This window comes from Dendrobates tinctorius, unplaced genomic scaffold (genome assembly GCF_039654945.1).
Source record: "Dendrobates tinctorius isolate UK_male_01 unplaced genomic scaffold, ASM3965494v1 ptg000323l, whole genome shotgun sequence".
Classification (NCBI taxonomy): domain Eukaryota; kingdom Metazoa; phylum Chordata; class Amphibia; order Anura; family Dendrobatidae; genus Dendrobates; species Dendrobates tinctorius.
In genome coordinates, this window is record NW_027361990.1 from 1,529,419 (window position 1) to 1,554,810 (window position 25,392).

A 25,392-nucleotide genomic window follows, 5' to 3' on the forward strand; every position below is an offset into this window, starting at 1 on the left:
AGACAGTAAGAGCCGGTGATTACTGCTGTCCGGCCTCAATAATCTACAATGTGACGTGTTAGGATTCTACAACACTTTCACCATGTCTGTCAGTGACTAGAAACGCACTGCTCACGCCATCCTGAGGGGGCGCTGTTTACTCAGGATTGTTACAATGTATCAGCGTGAAAAATCTGATCGGACGCTGAGAAATCTGCAGTGATTGCACAGGATAACCAGAGCGTCACCACAGACTCATCGCAGGTGTCCCCTGCCGGCGAGGAGGGGACGGACATTGCGGCGAGTCCTCACGTACCCATCTGCTGGATGCCTTCCATGTTCCTGCACAGATTTTTTTTACTTTATGAAATTAAAGTCAGGTGAGACTCTGCCACCGTGGTGGACACGGACTGCACGATACTGAGATGGAAGTGACTGTCGCCCGTCGGTGGAGCTACTCCACGTCTCACCCACAGACAGAGTTATCATTCACAAAGCCAGACAATGGCGCAGATTTCCTGACTTTAGGACGGCCAAAATTTATGAATCGTTGTTACCTTTGATACCGAAGCATGAAACACCGGCCTTTGTGAATGAGAGCTTTTCACAATGCACCAATCAAGATCAAGCTTTTTTTTTTTTTTTTACATGGGACTTCACGAGCTGTAGAGACCCTGTACACAGCAGTGTCAGCCATATACGCCAGCCTGCCCTCCGGGTAACATCCTAGGAGAATCTTTCATACCTCCATTTCCTAAAGGAAGCAATAAACATCTCACGGCCGGACGCTGGGGCCTCGTTCAAGTTTCAACATAGAAGAGTCTTCTTCTCTTCCTCCCTGCGGGCCCCCCTCTGGTCTCACCTGGAATCTTATGAGCCATTATATGTGTATAAATCTGGACCAAGACATCTCTGAACTCGGTTCCTGACCGCATCTTCTCTGGTGCAACTTTTAAGTGCCCCTTAGAAACGTTCCAGAAGGTATCTGCAGCGTTACATCTGTCAAGTGTGAACATCTCTCTTGATTTCACATTTGCCATTTACTAATTGCTCCTTCGTTTCTTCTAAATGGTCACAGTTTTCTCTTTCACTTGATGTTTTCTGGTCGTCTTTTGCCCAGTGCGAGCTTTGGTGTATAGTAATGTCTGCTGTGGTCTTGTGCTAATTGCTTAATTATTCAAGAAGGCAAATTGGTCCCTATATCCCAGCAGACACTTCCGATATATTCAGAGCTGGCTTAGGGAGAGCCCGTATGCAATACTTTGAGTGTCTTACCAGGTAATCATGGCATGTGGACTCACAATACAGAAATGTCAGTGGCTGGATGAAAGATGCTAGAGTCTGTCTGGATCCCAGAAACTCACTCAGCTTTTATGTGCACACACTGATTACAAGCAAACAGGTCACAGGTGAGGATGTTACCTTTAGTAGACAGTCAAAGCCATTTGTGTCAACTTCTGTGCATGTTATCAGGCCAAAATCACCAGGGTATGTAAACTATTGATCAGGGTCATTTGGATGTTTTGGGTTGTGTGAGAATCATGTGGGAATAGTGGATGAGGGCAGGTATATCTCGCCCAGGTTCCTTTCCTATGTGCCCTAGTCTGGTCAGTATCTCACCTGGTGACTAATGAATAATGGGAGGTGGATATAAAAGGATGCCAGGTGGTTGTGTGAGTGTCTCAGCCTGGGAACACAGAGAGCCTGTCTGTGTGAGAGACACACGTGAGTGGAAGCAGTGCCCACTGCAACTGTGGTTTGGCTGGACGGGAGAAGCCCGCCAGTTGGTAGTTAGGTTGTCCATTGTTTAGTTAGTGCCGGACAGGCAAGGATTTGTTTTATGTTTTATTTCCTTTTGCATTGCTTTCACCGTTAATAAACCTGACCCAGGGTCAGTTACACCCGAATCCCAGCTCTGCGCCTGAGTTTCATGCTGAATGCACGTGACCTTTGACCCCAGCAAAGGCGATACCGGAGTGTTTTATCACATTGTGGTGGAGAACGCGGGCATCACGTTGCAAGCATGAGCATGGAGGACGTGGTGAAAGCGCTGGTACAGTCCACCGCCGTCCAGCAAGAAGCTAATCGGGTGATGATGGCCCAGCTGATGGAGTTGGTGGACATGACAGTTACCGATCGTTCGCTTCTCCAGCAGGTGGCGCAGCGCCTGGCAAGCTTCCTGAGGTTTACCTGGAAGCCAAGTCGAGAGTGATTCACGTGAGTCGGTACTGGCAGAAGATGACGACCGAAGATGACGTCGAGGCATACCTGACCACGTTTGAACGGACGGTGGTGCGAGAAAAATGGCCGAAGGCACAATGGGCCGGCCTGATTGCCCCGTTTCTTTCCGGTGAGGCCCAAAAGGCGTATTATGACTTGGAACCTGAAGCTGCGCAGGACTTTGACAAATTGAAAGCCGAGATCTTGGCCCGGCTGGGAGTGACGACCGCTGTCCGTGCACAGAGAGTGCATCAATGGACTTATCAGCCGGATAAACCACCGCGGTCACAGATGTTCGACCTGATCCACGTGACGAAGAAGTGGCTACAACCCGAGGTGTTGACAGCGCCATAGATAATCCAGAGAGTCGTCATGGACAAGTACCTGAGAGCTCTACCGCCAGCCCTGAGGAAGTGGGTAAGCCATGGAAATCCTACAACGGCAGATCAACTGGTGGATCTGGTTGAACGTTACTCCGTGGCGGAAGGACTCCGAGACGACGCTACCCCACCTCGTTCTTCATCATCTCCACGTGGAACCGGTAAGACTGTTCCAGGGAGTAGGGGAGATGGAAAAATCCCTAAGACAGTGGGGGAGGAAAACGGGACTGCCCGCACTGCGAGGCCGAGAGTAACGAACTATGGTCTAAGCAAGGGGCCCGTTAGGTGTTTCCGCTACCAAGAGATGGGACACATTGCTGCGAACTGTCCGCTCACTACTGAACCCATGCAGTGCGACGTCACAGACTCTAAAAACCGCATGTCTATGGTTGCACGGGTAGTGAGTGTGAATGCCGGTCAAAAGGATGTGGAAAAACACTTGTGTGATTTAACTGTTGATGGCAAAAATGTGGTGGCATTGTTAGACTCGGGAAGTGTGGTGACTCTGGTGAAGGCCAGTCTGGTGTCAGCCCCGACTGGACCGTCAGACAAATTTTCTGTAACGTGTGTGCATGGAGACACCTGTTCGTACCTCACCACGGTCATATGCATTACTACTTCCTATAATAATAATAATAATAATAATTTTTTAATTATATAGCGCCAACATATTCCGCAGCACTTTACAATTAAGCGGGGACATGTACAGACAATAAATTCAATACAAGTTAAGACAATTCAAACAGTGACATTAGGAGTGAGGTCCCTGCTCGCAAGCTTACAATCTACAAGGAAATGGGGGGACACAGTAGGTGAGAAATTCTTGTTAATTCAGGTCTGGCAATTATAATAGGGATTTTCATATAAAGCTGCATGATCCGGTCATCAGCCCGTGTGTTTAAGTGCAATAGACAAGTATCAAGTGCAGTTATCATGTGCATGAAGGGTGTGGAGACAGATGAATAGTAGGGTGCAGATTCAGAATAATATTTGGAAGGAGGGAACAGGGCAAAGTTAGCTTGCTGAGTAGTTGATGTGGTAGGCTTGTTTGAAGAGATGGGTTTTCAAAGCGCGCTTGAATAGGTCAGGGCTAGGTATCAGTCTGATCGTCTGGGGAAGTGCATTCCAGAGAGCTGGAGCAGCACGAGAGAAGTCTTGGAGACGGAGGTGCGAGGTTCGGATTACGGGGGATGTTAGTCTTAGGTCATTTGTAGAACGGAGGGCACGTGTAGGGCGATAGACAGAGATGAGAGAGGAGATATAAGGCGGTGCAGAACAGTGGAGAGCTTTGTGGGTGAGAGAGATGAGTTTATACTGGACCCTGTAGCGAATAGGTAGCCAGTGTAATGACTGGCACAAGATGGAGGCATCGATGAAGCGGCTGGACAGAAATATGACCCTGGCTGCCGCATTCAAGATGGATTGGAGAGGAGAAAGTTTGGTAAGAGGGAGACCGATCAGAAGAGAGTTGCAGTAGTCCAGACGAGAATGAATAAGAGCGACAGTAAGAGTCTTAGCAGTTTCAAAGGTGAGAAAAGGTCGGATTCTGGAGATGTTTTTAAGATGCAGGTGACAAGAGCGACTGAGTGATCGGATGTACGGAGTAAAGGAAAGTTCAGTGTCGAATATGACCCCAAGACAGCGGGCATGCTGCTTGGGAGTTATGGTTGAACCCTCCAGGGTTATTTCGATGTTAGGTAGAGTGAGGTTAGTAGAGGGGAGAAACACAAGAAGTTCAGTTTTAGAGAGATTTAGTTTCAGATAGAGGGAGGACATGATGTTAGAGACAGCAGACAGACAATCCTTGGTATTTTGAATTAGGGTAGGGGTGATGTCAGGGGCAGAAGTGTATAATTGGGTGTCATCAGCATAGAGATGATACTGGAACCCAAATCTGCTGATTGTTTGTCCAATAGGGGCAGTGTATAAAGAGAAGAGGAGGGGGCCTAGGACTGAGCCCTGCGGGACCCCGATAGTAAGGGGACGAGAAGAGGAAGAGGAGCCGGAAAAAGATACAGTGAAGGAGCGGTCAGAGAGGTAGGAGGAGAACCAGGAGAGAACGGTGTCCTTGAGGCCTATAGAGCGGAGCATAGTGAGGAGGAGCTGGTGATCCACAGTGTCAAATGTGGCAGAGAGATCCAGTAGAATCAGCAGGGAGCAATGACCTTTCGATTTAGCTGTTATTAAATCATTAGAGACTTTAGTGAGGGCAGTTTCAGTAGAGTGTAAAGAGCGGAAACCAGATTGTAAGGGGTCGAGAAGAGAGTTATCCGAGAGATAGCGGATTAGACGGGAGTGGACCAGGCGTTCCAGGAGTTTAGAGATGAAGGGAAGGTTAGAGACAGGTCTGTAGTTAACAGTGCAGTTCTGGTCCAGGGATGGCTTTTTAAGTAAAGGGGTTATGATGGCATGTTTAAATGAGGAGGGAAATATACCTGAAGAAAGAGAGAGGTTAAATATTTTAGTCAGGTGAGTGGTGACCACTGGTGAGAGAGACTGCAGGAGCTGTGAAGGAATAGGGTCACTGCTGCAGGTTGTAGGCCGAGCAGAAGCGAGGAGCTTGGAAACTTATTCTTCTGAAACAGGCTCAAAGATGTCTAGTGAGCTTGAGGTGCGGCAGGGAAGGGGATCCAGGCACTGAGGAGATAGGGCTGAGATATCCTGATGGATGTGGTTGATTTTTTCTAGGAAATAAGTGGCCAGATCCTCACCGCTGAGGTTGGTGATGGGGGCCTGTACTTTAGGTTTCAGGAGGGAGTTTAAGGTTTCAAAAAGTCGTCTTGGGTTGTTGGATAGTGAGGTGATGAGGGTGGTGAAGTAGGATTGTTTGGCCAGATGAAGGGCAGAGTTATAGGTTTTGAGCATGAACTTATAGTGGATGAAGTCTTCTGCTAAGAGAGATTTTCTCCACTGCCGCTCTGCACACCTCGAGCAGCGCTGAAGAAAGCGTGTTTGCGTTGTGTGCCAGGGCTGCCGTTGTCTGTGTCGGGTCTTTCTGCGTATAGAAGGTGCTGCTTCATCTAGGGCATTCTTCAGTGTATTATTGAAGTGTGACAATGCTAAGTCTGGACAGGAGAGGGTGGAGATGGGGGCTAAAGATGTGTGGAGATTGTCCCTAAGCTGTTGGGTATTAATGGTACGTGTATTCCGATAAGTGTGGTAAGTGGGGGTGTCCCGGGTGAGGAGACAATTATTGACAGAGAAGAAAAGAAGGTTGTGGTCCGAGAGCGGGAGGGGTGAATTAGTAAAGTCGTGCAGCGAGCCGGGACGGGAGAAAACCAGGTCCAGAGTATTCCCGTCCTCATGTGTAGGAGAATTAGTAAACTGTGAGAGGCCGAATGAAGAAGTTAGAGAAAGAAGATGAGAGGCAGACTGGGAGAGCGGATCATTGATGGGGATGTTAAAGTCTCCCATGATGAGGGTGGGGATGTCACAGGATAGAAAGTGAGTAAGCCAGGTGGTGAAGTGGTCTAGAAACTGGCGGGAGGAGCCTGGAGGGCGATAAACAACCGCCACTGGTAAGGAGAAAGGCTTAAAGAGTCTGACGGCGTGGACTTCAAAGGAAAGAAATGTAAGTGAGGGAACCGGGGGGATGACCTGGAAAGCACATTGTGATGAAAGCAGCAAACCAACACCTCCACCCTGTCTGTTCTCAGGTCTGGGGGTATGTGAAAATTTCAGCCCACCAAACGAGAGAGCGGCAGCAGCGGTGGTGTCTGAATGGTGGATCCAGGTTTCTGTAATAGCCAGAAGGTTAAGGGAATTAGAGAGAAAAAGATCGTGAATGTAAGTCAGTTTGTTACACACAGACCGTGCATTCCAGAGAGCACATTGGAAAGTGAGAGGAGAAGGCATGCACTGAATGTTAATAAGATTAGCAGGGTTGCTATATGCAGCTGGAGGAGAGAAACGTATGCTGGTGGAGGGAGGCCCAGGGTTGGGGGAGATGTCACCTGCAACTATTAAAAGGAGAAAAAACAGAAAAAGCAGGTGGTGGGATGATTTGTATGAACGTTTTGAGCGCTGCATGGTGGTTTTGGATGGTTTGGTGTGGGTAAGAAATGTCAATAGAGCCTCAGAGTTATACATGGGAGAGGGGAAAAGGGAGGGGTGGATATGCAGAGAGTGCACAGAATGTGTAAAAGGGCAGGCGAGTTGTTAGAAAGCAGAGGTGAAGACAAAAAAGCAGAAGGTTGATATGATCAATGCAAATGTAGTACGACTGACCAAGAAGCATGCGTGCATGAAAAGCTTATGCACCTTACCTGTCTCCTGCCCTGTCCAGCTGCATTGTCTAACTGCAAAGCACTTTATCCTGTTGCACTTAATATCTGTTGCACGCATGAGCCCGCACGTGTGCTATCCCAGCCAGAGCTAAATATATATGAAATGAAATGTCTGCTAGCTTCAGCCACCAAAAGGCCACAATCAGTAATTAACCAATTAGCACAAGGCCAGAGCAGGCATTACTATGCAGGGTAAATAACTAACGCTGGACAAGGCCATCAAACAGAGAAAGGGACAAAAAAAAAAAAAAAAAACCTTTCTACCTTTCTTTCCTATGGGTCTGTGCAACATAAAGTGGGACTCGTCCCGGCGTTATTGAATGATGTTATCCTGGGCCGGGATTTTCCCCACTTCTGGCAATTGTGGGAGAATCAGTTGATGCCCCCGGGTAATAGTGTACATGATTCTTCTCCCAGGGCGCGTGGGGGTCTCGAACCCCTGGAAGATGTCTCCCCGGAAGACTCGGGGGAAGAGTCTGCGGGAAATGACCTGCAGTTCCCGTTTTCAGTCATGGCGGGTGATACGGAGGAGACCGGGGAAGAGGAGGAGGCCGACAGCCGTCCACCTCCCCGTTTGCCGGATTTGGAAGTTCAGAAAGATGACTTCCAAAGCGAGCAAATAAAGGATCCTACCCTTTCTCAGGCTAGGACAAATGTAAAAGTGATAAATGGGGTACCCGTAGAACCTGGCTCTAGGCTGGCATATCCTTACATGGTTCTGGAGAATGATTTACTCTATCAGATAGAGAAAAAGGGGGAAGATACGGTGCAACTATTAGTCGTGCCAAAACCCTACCGGCGGCAGGTGCTGGACCTGGCCCACGGACATGTGATGGGAGGTCACCTGGGAGTCCAGAAAACCACCGAAAGGATATTACACTGTTTTGTTTGGCCAGGCATGCATCACGATATTCGTGTATATTGTGAGTCTTGTCCTGACTGCCAAGCCTCTGCACCTAAGCCCCGATTCTGTAGCCCTTTGGTACCCCTACCTATTATTGAAGTCCCGTTTGAGAGGATTGGGATGGATTTAGTTGGGCCCCTTCCACGGTCTGCACGTGGACACCAACATATCCTGGTCATCTTGGATTATGCCATTCGTTACCCGGAGGCCATCCCTTTGCGTAACACGGCCACCAAGACGATTGCCAAGGAACTGGTGCATGTGTTTAGTCGGGTCGGTATACCAAAACAGATACTCACTGACCAGGGGACCCCCTTTATGTCCAGGGTAATGAAGGAGCTCTGCCGATTGTTACAAATCGACCCGTTACGCACATCCGTGTATCACCCTCAAACAGACGGGTTGGTCGAACGGTTCAATAAAACTCTGAAGCAGATGCTGAGAAAGGTGATAGACAAGGATGGGAAGAACTGGGACTATTTACTTCCGTATTTGCTTTTTTCCATCAGGGAAGTACCCCAGTCTTCCACGGGATTCTCGCCTTTCGAGTTATTGTACGCCCGACGTCCTCGCGGACTGTTAGACGTTGCAAAAGAAACCTGGGAGGGTCAGGTCACTCCGTTTAAAACAGTGATAGATCACGTCACACAAATGCAGGACCGTATTGCGGCTGTTATGCCTATCGTCAAAGAACACATGATGCAGGCTCAAGGAGCCCAAAAAAGAATCTATGATAGGGGCGCCAAGATCCGTACATTTGCACCCGGAGATAGGGTGTTGATCCTGGTCCCCACGGTGGACAGTAAGTTCCTGGCAAAGTGGCAGGGCCCCTTTGAGATTAAGGAAAAAGTTGGTGAAGTAAACTACAAAGTATACCAGGCAGGTAAACGGAAACCTGAACAGATTTATCATGTAAATCTGATAAAGCCCTGGAAGGATCGGTCTGCCTTGTCAGCGGAGCTGGCCCGTCCCGTCTGCTCGCATACTGTACCGGAGGTACGGGTTGCAGAGACTCTCTCGGAGCGGCAAAAGACTGAGGTCAGGCAGTTTCTACTTTACAACCAAAAGTTTTTCTCAGAAAAACCCGGGCAGACTACGCTAATGAAACATGACATCGTAACGGAACCTGGTGTCACAGTTCACGTAAAGCCCTACCGAATCCCGGAAGCGCGCCGTGAAGCCGTTTCCCGAGAAGTGAAGGCAATGTTAGAGTTAGGTGTCATTGAGGAATCGCACAGTGCTTGGTCCAGCCCGATTGTGCTAATTCCTAAACCGGACGGCACCATCCGGTTCTGCAATGACTTCAGGAAACTGAATGCGGTCTCAAAATTTGATGCCTACCCCATGCCCCGGGTCGACGAGTTAATAGATCGGTTAGGAAAAGCCCGGTATATTACGACCCTAGACCTAACAAAGGGGTATTGGCAGATCCCTCTGGCAGAGGCTGCCAGAGAAAAGACGGCATTTGCTACGCCGGAAGGTCTATTTCAGTATGTGTATATGCCGTTTGGACTGCACGGGGCACTGGTGACCTTCCAGAGACTGATGGATCGAGTCCTGAGGCCACATAGGCGGTACGCTTCGGCCTATTTGGACGACATTATCATTTACAGCTTGGACTGGGAGACTCATCTCCAGAAAGTACAAGCTGTGATTGACGACCTGTGGGAGGCAGGTCTAACCGCGAACCCCAAGAAATGTCACATCGGGCTAGAAGAAGCCCGGTATTTGGGGTATGTAATTGGGAGGGGTGTTGTTAAACCCCAGCTCGATAATATTCAGGCGGTTCAGGACTGGCCGCAACCTGTCAACAAGAAGCAGGTGCAAGCCTTTCTGGGGATCGCCGGCTATTATCGTCGGTTCATACCCAATTTTGCAGCCATCGCTACCCCCCTGACGGATCTTACAAAAGGGAAAGACTCCGTCATGATTAAATGGAGTTTAGCGGCTGAAGAAGCCTTCCATAGCCTAAAACGGGCACTTTGCTCTCAGCCCGTACTGGTGACTCCGGACTTCCGCAGCGAGTTTGTGGTCCAAACGGATGCCTCTGATACCGGTATCGGGGCCGTACTCTCACAAGTGAGGGACGGAGTGGAACACCCAGTCCTCTATCTCAGCAGGAAGTGGAATAAACACGAGCAAAGGTATGCAGTCGTAGAAAAAGAGTGCCTCGCCATTAAGTGGGCTCTAGAGGCCCTCAAATATTACCTGGTGGGCCGAAAGTTCAGGCTGATCACTGACCATGCCCCTCTCAAGTGGATGCACTTGAACAAGGAACGGAATAGCCGGGTGACCCGGTGGTTCCTTGCCCTGCAGGCCTACACTTTTACGGTGGAGCACCGCCCAGGGGTACAGATGGGAAACGCAGATGCCCTGTCCCGAGTGCACTGTTTGGCGGGTGTCATTGCTCGACCGGAGTGGTCTGAGCAGAGGGGGGGGATATGTGAGAATCATGTGGGAATAGTGGATGAGGGCAGGTATATCTCGCTTAGATTCCTTTCCTATGTGGCCTAGTCTGGTCAGTATCGCACCTGCTTACTAATGGATAATGGGAGGTGGATATATAAGGATGCCAGGTGGTTGTGTGAGTGTCTCAGCCTGGGAACACAGAGAGCCTGTCTGTGTGAGAGACACACGTGAGTGGAAGCAGTGCCCACTGCAACTGTGGTTTGGATGGACGGGAGAAGCCCGCCAGTTGGTAGTTAGGTTGTCCATTGTTTAGTTAGTGCCGGACAGGCAAGGATTTGTTTTATGTTTTATTTCCTTTTGCATTGCTTTCACCGTTAATAAACCTGACCCAGGGTCAGTTACACCCGAATCCCAGCTCTGCCCCTGAGTTTCATGCTGAACGCACGTGACCTTTGACCCCAGCAAAGGCGATCCCGGAGTGTTTTATCACAGTTGCCATTATGATTTAAAAAGAGAAAACACAGTAATTTGACAATAAATGGCTTCACCCAACCACTAACCATGAGTGGATGAAAAGTTTTGGTGTTATCATTCATATTCTCTGAAAAAAGGGCAAGAAGGCAAAAATTCTGCCGGGGTATGTAAACTTTTGAGCACAACTGTATACCTGATATTATAATTACCTTGGGTGATTCTACCATAACTGCAAGCAGCACGCTCGCTGTCATGGGGTCATATATGACACAGAACTTTCCTTTATTCCATATATCCAATCACTCGCTTGTGTCACCTGCACCTTAGAAACATCTCCAGAATCCAAACTTTTCTCACCTTTGAACCTGCAAAAGATCTTACTGTCACTTTTATTCAATCTCATCTGGATTATTGCAACTCTCTACTGATCGGTCTCCCTCTAATCCGTCCTGAATGTGACAGCCAGGGTTGTATTTCTGTCCAGCCGCTTCACTGATGCCTCTGCCCTGTGCCAGTCCTTGCACTGGTTACCCATCCACTACAGAATACAATACAAACACTCAGCCACAAAGTTCTCCACAGTTCTGCACCATCCTACATCTCCTCCCTCATCTCTATCACCCTACCTGTGCTCTCTGTTCTGCAGATGATCCAAGACTTAGGCTATGTGCACACGGTGCGTATTCTGCAGCGGATCCGCAGCGTTTTTGGCTCTGCGGAATCGCAGCAGATTTAGCTGCGTTGTACAGTACCATTGTTTTCAATGGTAAAATCAAAAAAGCTGTGCACATGCTGCGGATTTTTCAGCGCGGATTTGCTGTGGGCTCAAATCCATAGCATGTCAATTCTTTGTGCGGAATCCGCAGCGTTTTCACCCCTTTTCCATTGCAGAAGTGTGAAACCGCAGGGCTAAACTGCAGGCTAATCCGCAGGTAAACCACAGGTCTATTGACCTGCGGATTTACCTGCGGATTTTTCCAAATCTGCAGCACCTAAAACTATGTGTGCACATAGCCTAACATAGTCCAAACTTTGCACCTCCGTTTCCAATACTTCTCTTGTGCTGACCCAGTTTTCTGGAATGCACTAACCCATACAATCTGACTAATGACTATCGCCCATGTTTTTAAGCATACTTTAAAAACACATCTCATTAGACAGGCCGATCACCTTATTACATTAACCTAAACCTCCCCCGAACCCTCCTTCTAAATGTTAATCATAATCTGCTCCCCCCTATTCATCTATATCCACATCCTCCATGCACCCAATAGCACACGGTGAGTGAACATGTACAGATCCCGGCTGATGACCATACATGTCCATATACAGATCCTGGCTGGTGACGGATCATACATGTACATATACAGATCCCGGCTGGTGACGGATCATACATGTACATATACAGATCCCGGCTGGTGACGGATCATACATGTACATATACAGATCCCGGCTGGTGACGGATCATACATGTACATATACAGATCCTGGCTGATGAAGGATCATACATGTACATATATAGATCCCGGCTGGTGACGGATCATACATGTACATATACAGATCCTGGCTGATGACGGATCATACATGTACATATACAGATCCTGACTGATGACTGATCATACATGTACATACACAGATCCCGGCTGGTGACGGATCATACATGTACATATTGTTAGCGGTGTAGTCAGGTGAGAAAAGTCTCCAGGAGTGGACCCTATGGATCGAGGCACCGAGGGGCCCCGGGTGAGTTGCCAGGTGGAGCCAACCCCTATACAGGGATCGTTAGGAGCAGGCTCAGGGGTTCGGGTACCACAATAGCCGGTACCGAGAGAGGCGGCTCAGAATGGACTGGAGTAAGACCTCGGAAGTACAGAGGGATTGCAGGACTAGACCACAGACAGCAGGACGAAGCAGAAACACGGAAGACAGGACCGGAGTAGGACTGCAGGTCTAGACCACGGACAGCAGGGCGGATTAAGGACACGGAAGACAGGACCGGAGTAGGAATGCAGGACTGGACCATAGACAGCAGGACGGAGCACAGGACAGGAGTAGGACTGCAGGACTGGACCATAGACAGCAGGACGGAGCACAGGACCGGAGTAGGACTGCAGGGCTGGACTACAGACAGCAGGACGGAGAAGGGACACGGAGGACAGGACCGGAGTAGGACTGCAGGGGTGGACCACAGACAGCAGGACGGAGCAGGAACATGGAGGACAGGACCGGACCGGAGTAGGACTGCAGGATTGGAACACAGACAGCAGGACGGAGCAGGGACACGGAGGACAGGACCAGAGTAGGACTGCACGGGACAAGTGTAGCAAGGTCAGCAGCAGTGGTAGCGGGAGAGGGGCCTAACGTGCTATATGACACGAAGATCAGGCTCCTCCATTACAGGAGGGCGGCCTGATATGCCCCTGCCTGGTCTCCCATTAGTCCGCCGGTGCATCTGGGTCAGGGCACCGCCGGAGCACAAGAGACGGGGACGAGGCGCGGCCTACGGTGCATAGCATGCAGAGACGCCGTCGGCCGCGGACCTGGAGGGAGAGACCGCCGCAGCTGCCGGGCGGCGAGAGGCTGCGACGCTGGAGCGGCGGCTTGACACATATACAGATCCCGACTGATGACCGGGTCATACATGTACATATACAGATCCCGGCTAATGACCGGGTCACACATGTACATATACAGATCCCGACTGATGACCGGATCATACATGTACATATACAGATCCCGGCTGATGACCGGATCATACATGTACATATACAGATCCCGGCTGATGACCGGATCATACATGTACATATACAGATCCCGGCTGATGACCGGGTCATACATGTACATATACAGATCCCGGCTGATGACCGGATCATACGTGTACATATACAGATCCTGGCTGATGACCGGATCATACATGTACATATACAGATCCTGGCTAATGACCGGGTCACACATGTACATATACAGATCCCGACTGATGACCGGGTCATACATGTACATATAGAGATCCCGACTGATGACCGGGTCATACATGTACATATACAGATCCTGGCTAATGACCGGGTCACACATGTACATATACAGATCCCGACTGATGACCGGGTCATACATGTACATATACAGATCCTGGCTAATGACCGGGTCACACATGTACATATACAGATCCCGACTGATGACCGGGTCATACATGTACATATACAGATCCTGGTTGATGACGGGTCATACATGTACATATACAGATCCTGGTTGATGACGGGTCATACATGTACATATACAGATCCCGACTGATGACCGGGTCATACATGTACATATACAGATCCCGACTGATGACCGGATCATACATGTACATATACAGATCCTGGCTGATGACTAGATCATACATGTACATATACAGATCCTGGCTGATGACTAGATCATACATGTACAGTACAGACCAAAAGTTTGGACACACCTTCTCATTCAGGCTGTGTGCCCACGTTGCGTTTAAGCGTTTTTGATGCGTTGTTCGGGGTCAAACCGCATCAAAAACGCTTAAAAGAAGCATCCCATTCATTTGAGGCCATGTGCCCACAGCAGCGTTTTTAAGCGCTCAGGAAACGGGTCTCCTTCCCAGAAAACGCGCGTTTTTGATGATTTTTTTTCCGCGCGTCTTTTGGACTATAGGAAATAGCCAAAAACGCAGACCGAAGTGGAAATTAATGAACATGCTGCACTTTTTAACGGCTAAGAGTTTCATTAGCGGTAAAAAAAACCCATCCATTGGCACAAAGAAGCCAAAATACATTAAAATGAATGGGATGCTTCTTTTAAGCGTTTTTGATGCGGTTTGACCCCGAAAAACGCATCAAAAACGCTTAAAAAAAAAACGCAACGTGGGCACACAGCCTTAATGTATTTTGGCCTCTTTGTGTCAATGGATGCGTTTTTTACCGCTAAGGAAACGCTTAGCGGTAAAAAACGCAGCATGTTCATTAATTTCCGCTTAGGTCCGCGTTTTTGGCTATTTCCTATAGTCCAAAAGACGCGCGGAAAAAAACTCATCAAAAACGTGTGGTTTTTGAGCAAAAAACGCACATTTTCTGGGAAGGAGACCTGTTTCCTGAGCGTTTAAAAAACGCTACTGTGGGCACATAGCCTTAAAGAGTTTTCTTTATTTTCATGACTATGAAAATGGTAGCTTCACTCTGAAGGCATCAAAACAATGAATTATCACATGTGGAATTATATAATTAACAAAAAAGTGTGAAACAACTGAAAATATGTCTTATATTCTAGATTCTTCAAAGTAGCCACCTTTTGCTTTGATTACTGCTTTGCACACTCTTGGCATTCTCTTGATGAGCTTCAAGAGGTAGTCACCGGAAATGGTTTTCACTTCACAGGTGTGCCCTGTCAGGTTTAATAAGTGGGATTTCTTGCCTTATAAATGGGGTTGGGACCATCAGTTGTGTTGTGCTGAAGTCTGGTGGATACACAGCTGATAGTCCTACTGAATAGACTGTTAGAATTTGTATTATGGCAAGAAAAAAGCAGCTAAGTAAAGAAAAACGAGTGGCCATCATTACTTTAAGAAATGAAGGTCAGTCAGTCCGAAAAATTGGGAAAACTTTAAAAGTGTCCCCAAGTGCAGTGGCAAAAACCATCAAGTGCTACAAAGAAACTGGCTCACATGAGGACCACCCCAGGAAAGGAAGACCAAGAGTCACCTCTGCTGCGGAGGATAAGTTCATCCGAGTCACCAGCCTCAGAAATCGCAGGTTAACAGCAGCTCAGAATAGAGACCAGGTCAATGCCACACAGAGTTCTAGCAGCAGAAACATCTCTACAACAACTGTTAAGAGGAGACTTTGTGCAGCAGGCCTTCATGGTAAAATAGCTGCTAGGAAACCACTGTTAAGGACAGGCAACAAGCAGAAGAGACTTGATTGGGCTAAAGAACACAAGGAATGGACATTAGACCAGTGGAAATCTGTGCTTTGGTCTGATGAGTCCAAATTTGAGATCTTTGGTTCCAACCACTGTGTCTTTGTGCGACGCAGAAAAGGTGAACGGATGGACTCTACATGCCTGGTTCCCACCGTGAAGCATGGAGGAGGAGGTGTGATGGTGTGGGGGGGCTTTGCTGGTGACACTGTTGGGGATTTATTCAAAATTGAAGGCATACTGAACCAGCATGGCTACCACAGCATCTTGCAGCGGCATGCTATTCCATCTGGTTTGTGTTTAGTTGGACCATCATTTATTTTTCAACAGGGCAATGACCTCAAACACACCTCCAGGCTGTGTAAGGGCTATTTGACCAAGAAGGAGAGTGATGGGGTGCTACGCCAGATGACCTGGCCTCCACAGACACCAGACCTGAACCCAATCGAGATGGTTTGGGGTGAGCTGGACCGCAGAGTGAAGGCAAAAGGGCCAACAAGTGCTAAGCATCTCTGGGAACTCCTTCAAGACTGTTGTAAGACCATTTCCGGTGACTACATCTTGAAGCTCATCAAGAGAATGCCAAGAGTGTGCAAAGCAGTAATCAAAGCAAAAGGTGGCTACTCGGAAGAACCTAGAATATAAGACATATTTTCACTTGTTTCACACTTTTTTGTTAATTATATAATTCCACATGTGGTAATTCATAGTTTTGATGCCTTCAGAGTGAATCTACAATTTTCATAGTCATGAAAATAATGAAAACTCTTTGAATGAGAAGGCGTGTCCAAACTTTTGGTCTGTACTGTATATATACAGATCCTGGCTGATGACGGATCCTGCAGCTTTACATGATAACCCTCATTTATTATAATGACGGCACAGTCTTCCTATTGTGTCCCCTTATATCCTTGTAGATTTTAGCTTGTGATCGGGACCCTCACTGCTCCTGTAACCGGGGACCTGTGTTATTTAGTGATGTCTGTTTGTACATGTCTCCGCTTATTGCACAGCGCTGTGGAATAAGTTGGCGCTATAGAAATAAAACTGTTATTACTACAGTGATGGCAAGTTTGATCCACAATTTGAATGAAAAACAAGCGAGTCCCCGGGCTATCGGTCTGTGGAAAAAAATCCAATCCCACAGACTATAACGAACACACGACTATACGTGTAAAACAGGCGTCCGACTGAGGCCCAGGAGATGACTGCAGGTCTGTAGGGCCTGGAAATGCTTTTTTTCAGCTAAATGAGAAATATTCTTAACAAAACTCAGACTGATTCCCCCATAATCAACCACTGCCATTCCTGGCCCTTATTTATTTCCCATTGCCACTCCTGGACAGTCACCACCTCAGGTGGTCACTGCTGGGTGGGCGGCCAGGAGGCAGAGACCACTATGGGACGGCAGCCGGAGGCAGGACACAGCCGCGTACAGACTGCATGGGGCCAGGAGGCAGAGACCACTATGGGACGGCAGCCGGAGGCAGGACACATCCGTGTACAGACTGCATGGGGCCAGGAGGCAGAGACCACTATGGGACGGCAGCCGGAGGCAGGACACATCCGTGTACAGACTGCATGGGGCCAGAAGGCAGAGACCACTATGGGACGGCAGCCGGAGGCAGGACACATCCGTGTACAGACTGCATGGGGCCAGGAGGCAGAGACCACTATGGGACGGCAGCCGGAGGCAGGACACATCCGTGTACAGACTGCATGGGGCCAGGAGGCAGAGACCACTATGGGACGGCAGCCGGAGGCAGGACACATCCGTGTACAGACTGCATGGTGCCAGAAGGCAGAGACCACTATGGGACGGCAGCCGGAGGCAGGACACATCCGTGTACAGACTGCATGGGGCCAGAAGGCAGAGACCACTATGGGACGGCAGCCGGAGGCAGGACACATCCGTGTACAGACTGCATGGGGCCAGGAGGCAGAGACCACTATGGGACGGCAGCCGGAGGCAGGACACATCCGTGTACAGACTGAATGGGGCCAGAAGGCAGAAACCACTATGGGACGGCAGCCGGAGGCAGGACACATCCGTGTACAGACTGCATGGGGCCAGAAGGCAGAAACCACTATGGGACGGCAGCCGGAGGCAGGACACATCCGTGTACAGACTGCATGGACCAGAAGGCAGAGACCACTATGGGACAGCAGCCGGAGGCAGGACACATCCGTGTACAGACTGCATGGGGCCAGAAGGCAGAGACCACTATGGGACGGCAGCCGGAGGCAGGACACATCCGTGTACAGACTGCATGGGGCCAGAAGGCAGAGACCACTATGGGACGGCAGCCGGAGGCAGGACACATCCGTGTACAGACTGCATGGGGCCAGAAGGCAGAGACCACTATGGGATGGCAGCCGGAGGCAGGACACATCCGTGTACAGGCTGCATGGGGCCAGAAGGCAGAGACAACTATGGGACGGCAGTCGGAGGCAGGACACATCCGTGTACAGACTGCATGGGGCCAGAAGGCAGAGACCACTATGGGACGGCAGCCGGAGGCAGGACACATCCGTGTACAGACTGCATGGGGCCAGAAGGCAGAGACCACTATGGGACGGCAGCCGGAGGCAGGACACATCCATGTACAGACTGCATGGTGCCAGAAGGGAGAGGCCACTATGGGACGGCAGCCGGAGGCAGGACACATCCGTGTACAGACTGCATGGGGCCAGAAGGCAGAGGCCAGATTTTTATTTCATAATTTTTTTTTTTTAACTAAGGGGGCGACAAAAGGGGAGTTGATTTACTATTATTTATACTTTGATCACTGTTATAGGGTCTAGCATAGAGATCGAAAGGATCCAATAATCTGGTTACATCAGTGGTCGTGCCTCTGCCGTGGTCACATGACCGCAGCTCTGGTGACGCCCGGTGATGATGCCTGGCTGTGCGCGCACTGTCACTTGGTCATATGACCGCTGTCGTGTGAAGCGCAGTGACGGGGGTGAGCGCTGGGGGGACGTGCAGAATTGAGAAGATGGGATATAAGCGACGAGAGGGATGATGTCTCCCTGACAACGCAATGCTTGTACACTATTGGTCGACAGAGGACATGCCTTGTTCACGCCTCCTACCAAGCAGCCACATAAGGAAGCTCTCATGATGGGTAACACCAGTGAGCCGTCTCAAGACCTTCACAACCTTATTGCTGCAAAACATCCTGATGGCAATGTTACAGAGGAATTTCTAAACTACTGGAAGTTCCAGTGATCGCTGCTGGGGTGATAATGCGGAAGTGGAAAGAACATCATTTCACCATAAACCGGCCACGACCAGATGCTCCAAACAAGATTTCATCATAAACCGGCCATGGCCAGGTGCACCACACGAGATTTCACCATAAACCGGCCACGACCAGGTGCTCCCAGCAACATTTCACCATAAACCAGCCACGACCAGATGCTCACCACAAGATTTCATCATAAACCGACCATGACCAGGTGCTCCCCATGAGATTTCACTATAAACCTGCCACGACCTCGTGCCTCCCCGCAAGATTTCACCATAAACAGGCTACGACCAGGTGCCCCCAAGATTTCAGACAGAGGAGTGAAAATTATTATGAGTTGTCCAAGAGCCAAGGACACCTGTGGAGACCTACAGAAAGACCTGGAATCAGCAGGAACAAGAAAACCTCAAGTAATGCATGAAACCTTCATGGCCCGTAGTGTTCAGTACTTTACCCTGCGTCATCTCTCATTATTACACATACTTTGTGGACATTATGGTGATTTCTGTCCCGTATGGCTTGGACAGGTTGTTACCGACATCTGGGGAGAATTTCATGACAATAGCATCTTTACCAATAGATTTAGTGAGAACACTGGTGATGAGTTCAATCCTTATTACACCAGCTGCATGTATCTCCTCTGCCTGTGATGTCACACCCACTGTTCACCCTATATAATACAGACAGTGCCGTCATACCTGGGAACTTTCCCACATTTTAACCACAAACTTCACTGTTGTTTATCAGGATTTTCTGTGACATAACACACAGTAACAAGAATGCGTGACATGCAGAAGAAATTATACAAGGCTTTCTAAGTATTTTTCAAGTACAATTCTGAGAATTGTGCAGTGCATTTGTATTCAGCCCCCTTGAGTCAGTACTTTCTAGGACGACCTCAGTCCCTGCTGCAGTCTTTTGGGGTCTGTCTCTCCACCTTTCTCTGCAGTCTTTTGGGGTCTGTCTCTCCCACCTTTCTCTGCAGTATTTTGGGGTCTGTCTCTCCCACCTTTCTCTGCAGTCTTTTGGGGTCTGTCTCTCCCACCTTTCTCTGCAGTCTTTTGGGGTCTGTCTCTCCCACCTTTCTCTGCAGTCTTTTGGGGTCTGTCTCTCCCACCTTTCTCTGCAGTCTTTTGGGGTCTGTCTCTCCCACCTTTCTCTGCAGTCTTTTGGGGTCTGTCTCTCCACCTTTCTCTGTAGTCTTTTGGGGTCTGTCTCTCCACCTTTCTCTGTAGTCTTTTGGGGTCTGTCTCTCCACCTTTCTCTGTAGTCTTTTGGGGTCTGTCTCTCCACCTTTCTCTGTAGTCTTTTGGGTCTGTCTCTCCACCTTTCTCTGTAGTCTTTTGGGGTCTGTCTCTCCACCTTTCTCTGCAGTCTTTTGGGGTCTGTCTCTCCACCTTTCTCTGCAGTCTTTTGGGGGTCTGTCTCTCTCCACCTTTCTCTGTAGTCTTTTGGAGTCTGTCTCTCCACCTTTCTCTGTAGTCTTTTGGGTTCTTTCTCTACCACCTTTCTCTGTAGTCTTGTGGGTTCTTTCTCTACCACCTTTCTCTGCAGTCTTTTGGGGTCTGTCTCTCTCCACCTTTCTCTGTAGTCTTTTGGGTTCTTTCTCTACCACCTTTATCTGTAGTCTTTTGGGGTCTGTCTCTCTCCACCTTTCTCTGCAGTCTTTTGGGGTCTGTCTCTCCCACCTTTCTCTGTAGTCTTGTGGGGTCTGTCTCTCTCCACCTTTCTCTGCAGTCTTTTGGGGTCTGTCTCTCCCACCTTTCTCTGTAGTCTTGTGGGGTCTGTCTCTCCCACCTTTCTCTGTAGTCTTGTGGGGTCTGTCTCTCCACCTTTCTCTGCAGGCTTTTGGGGTCTGTCTCTCCACCTTTCTCTGCAGTCTTTTGGGTTCTGTCTCTCCCACCTTTCTCTGGAGTCTTTTGGGGCCTGTCTCTCTCCACCTTTCTCTGCAGTCTTTTGGGGTCTGTCTCTCCCACCTTTCTCTGCAGTCTTTTGGGGTCTGTCTCCCCATCTTTGCACATCTAGAGGTGAGATTTTGCCCCTTCTTCTTTGCACTCTGTGACATTGGATGGAGACGTCTGTGATCAGCAGTTCTCACGTCTTGTCACAGATTCTCTGGGATTTGGGTCTGGACGGTGACTGCGCCGATCACACACAGGAATATGTTCTGACCTAAACCCTCCATTGTAGCACTAGTAGGATGTTGAGGGTCATTGTCCTTCTGGAAGGTGAACCTACACCCCAGTCTCACATCTTTGGCAGCGTTGGCAGGTTTTCCTCCAGGATTTTCCTGTGTTTAGCTCTATCCACCTTCCCATCCCCTCTGACCAGCTTCCCTGCACCTGCTGAAGAGAAGTCTACCCACAGCAGGAGGCTGCCACCATGTGTGACGGTGTGGATGGTGTTTTCAAGGTGACGTGCAGTATTAGTTTTCCACCACACATAGAATTATTTATCCCAAAAAGTTGTCCTTTGGTCTCAGCTGAGCAGAGCCCCTTCTTCCACATGCTCACTGTGCCCCCTACATGACACTTCTTACGACTTTCAATTCTTCTTGACACTCTTCCTTAGAGACCAGATTTGTGGTGTATATGACTAGTAGTTTTCCTGTGGACAGATTCTCCCCCCTGTGCTGCGTATCTCTGCAGCTCCTGAATAACCATGGGCCTTTTTGGCTGCTTCTCTAATTTGTGCTCTCCTTGCTTGGGTTGGCAGGTTAGGTGGACGTTCATGTCTTGGTAGGTTTGCAGTTATGCCATTTTCCTTCCATGTTTGGATGATGGATTGAACATTGCTCTGTGAGATGTTCAGAGCTTGGGCTGTTTTCTATAGAACACTAGAATGTTAGAGTTGGAGGGGACCTCAAGAGTCTTCGTGTCCAACCCCCTGCTCAATGCAGGATTCACTAAATCATCCCAGACAGATGTCTGTCCAGCCTCTGTTTGAAAACTTCCATTGAAGGAGAACTCACCACCTCTCGTGGCAGCCTGTTCCACTCATTGATCAGCCTCACTGTCAAAAAGTTTTTTTCTAATATCTACTCTGTATCTTCTCTTTCAGTTTCATTCCATTGCTTTCATGTTTCCATGTACGCATGAGAATAATGATGATCCCTCTACACTGTGACAGCCCTTCAGATATTTGTACACAGCTATTAAGTTTCCTATTATCTTTCTTTTTTGCAGCTAAACATTCCCAGATCCTTTAACCGTTCCTCGTAGGACATACTTTGTAGTCTGCTCACCATCCTGGTCGCTCTTATCTGAACTTGCTCCAGTTTTTCAATGTCTTTTTAAAATGTGGTGCCCAGAACTGGACACAGTATCTAGATGATGCCTGATCAAGGTGGAATAGAGGGAGATAATGACTTCACATGATCTAGACTGTATGCTTCTGTTAATACATCCTAGAACTGTTTGCCTTTTTTGCTGCTGCATCACACTGTTGACTCATGTGCAGTCTGTGATCTATTAGTATACCCAAGTCTTTTTCGCACATGCTGTTGATTAGTTCTATTCCTCCCATTCTGTAGATGTAATTTTCATTTTTCTTGCCAGATGTAGAATCTTGCATTTCTCCCTGTTGAATACCATTAGTCACTGCCCATTGTTCAAGCTTATCTACATCCTTCTGAATCCTAACCTGACCCTGCTTTCCACAGCTTTATCCCTGACCTGTGTGGTGGGCAACTTGGTTTCATATTGCAATTTTATTCCAATACCCACAGTGTTAAGCGTACCCTAAAAACGCATTTGTTCAGACTGGCCTGTGTTGCCCATTCAAAAATTTTACCATAACCAGGTTCCTTGCATCATGTTCTCACATGCTTGATGCATTTAATAGTCCTCTGTGTCTGTATTGTTACATATTCTGGCTGATAACCAGTTCATGCAGTATCACAGGAAAACCCGATTCTTACACTAGGGCTGGCCGGAACAATGAAAGCAATTGTTACCATCCACCTCTCGCGTCGCCCATATTTCCTCATAGATTGTAAGCTTGCGAGCAGGGCCCTCACGCCTCTTGGTATCTGGTGATTTACTGTATGTGTTTATTGCCATGCCTAATGTCAGTAGAAGTACCCTCTAATGTACAGCGCTGAGGAATATGTCCGTGCTATAGAAATAAAAGTATTCTTAACTAGCTGAAAAGCCCTGATACAGACAAGGCGTGCACTCTGTGAATATGAGGTAGGTGCAAGCTGAACCTGGAACTCAGTCCAGACGATCATCCAGTGAAGAAAAAACAGCTGCACTCTGGGAAATTTTGATTTTCAAAGCAAAAAAATGTTTATTGAAGACACCACAGGGGAATAGTGCGATGAGGTAACGTTTTGACCCTATGTCGGGTCTTTTTCAAACCTCACTAAAGTGCCATATGTAGAATTCCGGTCTGGCAGGGACCAGGTAGAGGTCCTGAGATGAGCTGGAAGCGTGGGGCACCAAGCGACGTCTGCCCCCACCAAGCGCCGTCTGCCCCACGCTTCCAGCTCATCTCAGGACCTCTACCTGGTCCCTGCCAGACCGGACTTCTACATATGGCACTTTAGTGAGGTTTGAAAAAGACCCGACATAGGGTCAAAACGTTACCTCAACGCACTATTCCCCTATGGTGTCTTCAAAGAACATTTTTTTGCATTGAAAATCAAAATTTCCCAGAGTGCAGCTGTTTTCTCTTCACTAGCTGAAGAGCCCAGGCATAGTAACTAACTGTGGTTAGTTATAACAAATTACAATGATTATCCTCCATCCCATAGTCTACTGCCCATATACCCATCATACATATCCTCCATCCCATAGTCTACTGCCCATATACCCATCATACATATCCTCCATCCCATAGTCTACTGCCCATATACCCATCATACATATCCTCCATCCCATAGTCCCGTGCCCATATACCCATCATACATATCCTCCATCCCATAGTCCCGTGCCCATATACCCATCATACATATCCTCCATCCCATAATCCCGTGCCCATATACCCATCATACATATCCTCCATCCCATAGTCCCGTGCCCATATATCCATCATACATATAATCCATCCCATAGTCCCATGCCCATATACCCATCATACACATCCTCCATCCCATAGTCCCATGGCCATATACCCATCATACATATCCTCCATCCCACAGTCCAGTGCCCATATACCCATCACACATCCTCCATCCCATAGTCCCGTGCCCACATACCCATCATACATATCCTCCATCCCACAGTCCAGTGCCCATATACCCATCATACATATCCGCCATCCCATAGTCCCATGCCCATATACCCATCATACATATCATCCATCCCATAGTCCCATACCCATATACCCGGCATACATATCCTCCATCCCATAGTCCAGTGCCCATATACCCATCATACATATCCTCCATCCCATAGTCCAGTGCCCATATACCCATCATACATATCCTCCATCCCATAGTCAAGTGCCCATATACCCATCATACATATCCTCCATCCCACAGTCCAGGGCCCATATACCCATCATACATATCCGCCATCCCATAGTCCCATGCCCATATATCCGGCATACATATCCTCCATCCCATAGTCCAGTGCCCATATACCCATCATACATATCCTCCATCCCATAGTCCAGTGCCCATATACCCGTCATATATATCCTCCATCCCACAGTCCAGTGCCCATATACCCATCATACATATCCGACATCCCATAGTCCCATGCCCATATACCCATCATACATATCCGCCATCCCATAGTCCCATGCCCATATACCCGGCATACATACCATAGTCCCGTGCCCATATACCCGGCATACATATCCTCCATCCCACAGTCCAGTGCCCATATACCCATCATACACATCCGCCATCCCATAGTCCTGTGCCCATATACCCATCACACATCCTCCATCCCATAGTCCCGTGCCCATATACCCATCACACATCCTCCATCCCATAGTCCCATGCCCATATACCCATCATACATCCTCCATCCCATAGTCCCGTGCCCATATACCCATCACACATCCTCCATCCCATAGTCCCGTGCCCATATACCCATCATACATATCCTCCATCCCATAGTCCCGTGCCCATATACCCGTCATACATATCCTCCATCCCATAGTCCCGTGCCCATATAAACATCATACATATCCTCCATCCCATAGTCCCGTGCCCATATACCCATCACACATCCTCCATCCCATAGTCCCGTGCCCATACACCCATCATACATATTCTCCATCCCATAGTCTTGCCCATATACCCATCATACATATCCTCCATCCCATAGTCCCGTGCCCATATACACATCATACATATCCTCCATCCCATAGTCCCGTGCCCATATACCCATCACACATCCTCCATCCCATAGTCTTGTGCCCATATACCCATCATACATATCCTCCATCCCATAGTCCCGTGCCCATATACCCGTCATACATATACGCCATCCCATAGTCCCGTGCCCATATACCCATCACACATATCCTCCATCCCATAGTCCCGTGCCCATATACCCGGCATACATATCCTCCATCCCATAGTCCCGTGCCCATATACCCATCATACATAT

The 25,392-nt window shown here is 48.6% G+C and overlaps 2 protein-coding genes across 3 annotated transcripts in view; both read right to left on the reverse strand.

Annotated features, from left to right (window-relative positions):
• The window catches only part of ZNF143 (zinc finger protein 143), a 43,147-nt gene that overhangs the window by 12,229 nt on the left and 5,526 nt on the right, over positions 1–25,392 (reverse strand). The window lies entirely within an intron of this gene.
• LOC141074104 (uncharacterized) lies at positions 3–7,551 on the reverse strand. The gene has a single exon (XM_073561638.1). The coding sequence runs from the start codon at positions 6,666–6,668 to the stop codon at positions 5,148–5,150; it is 1,521 nt and encodes a 506-aa protein (XP_073417739.1). The 5' UTR covers positions 6,669–7,551; the 3' UTR covers positions 3–5,147.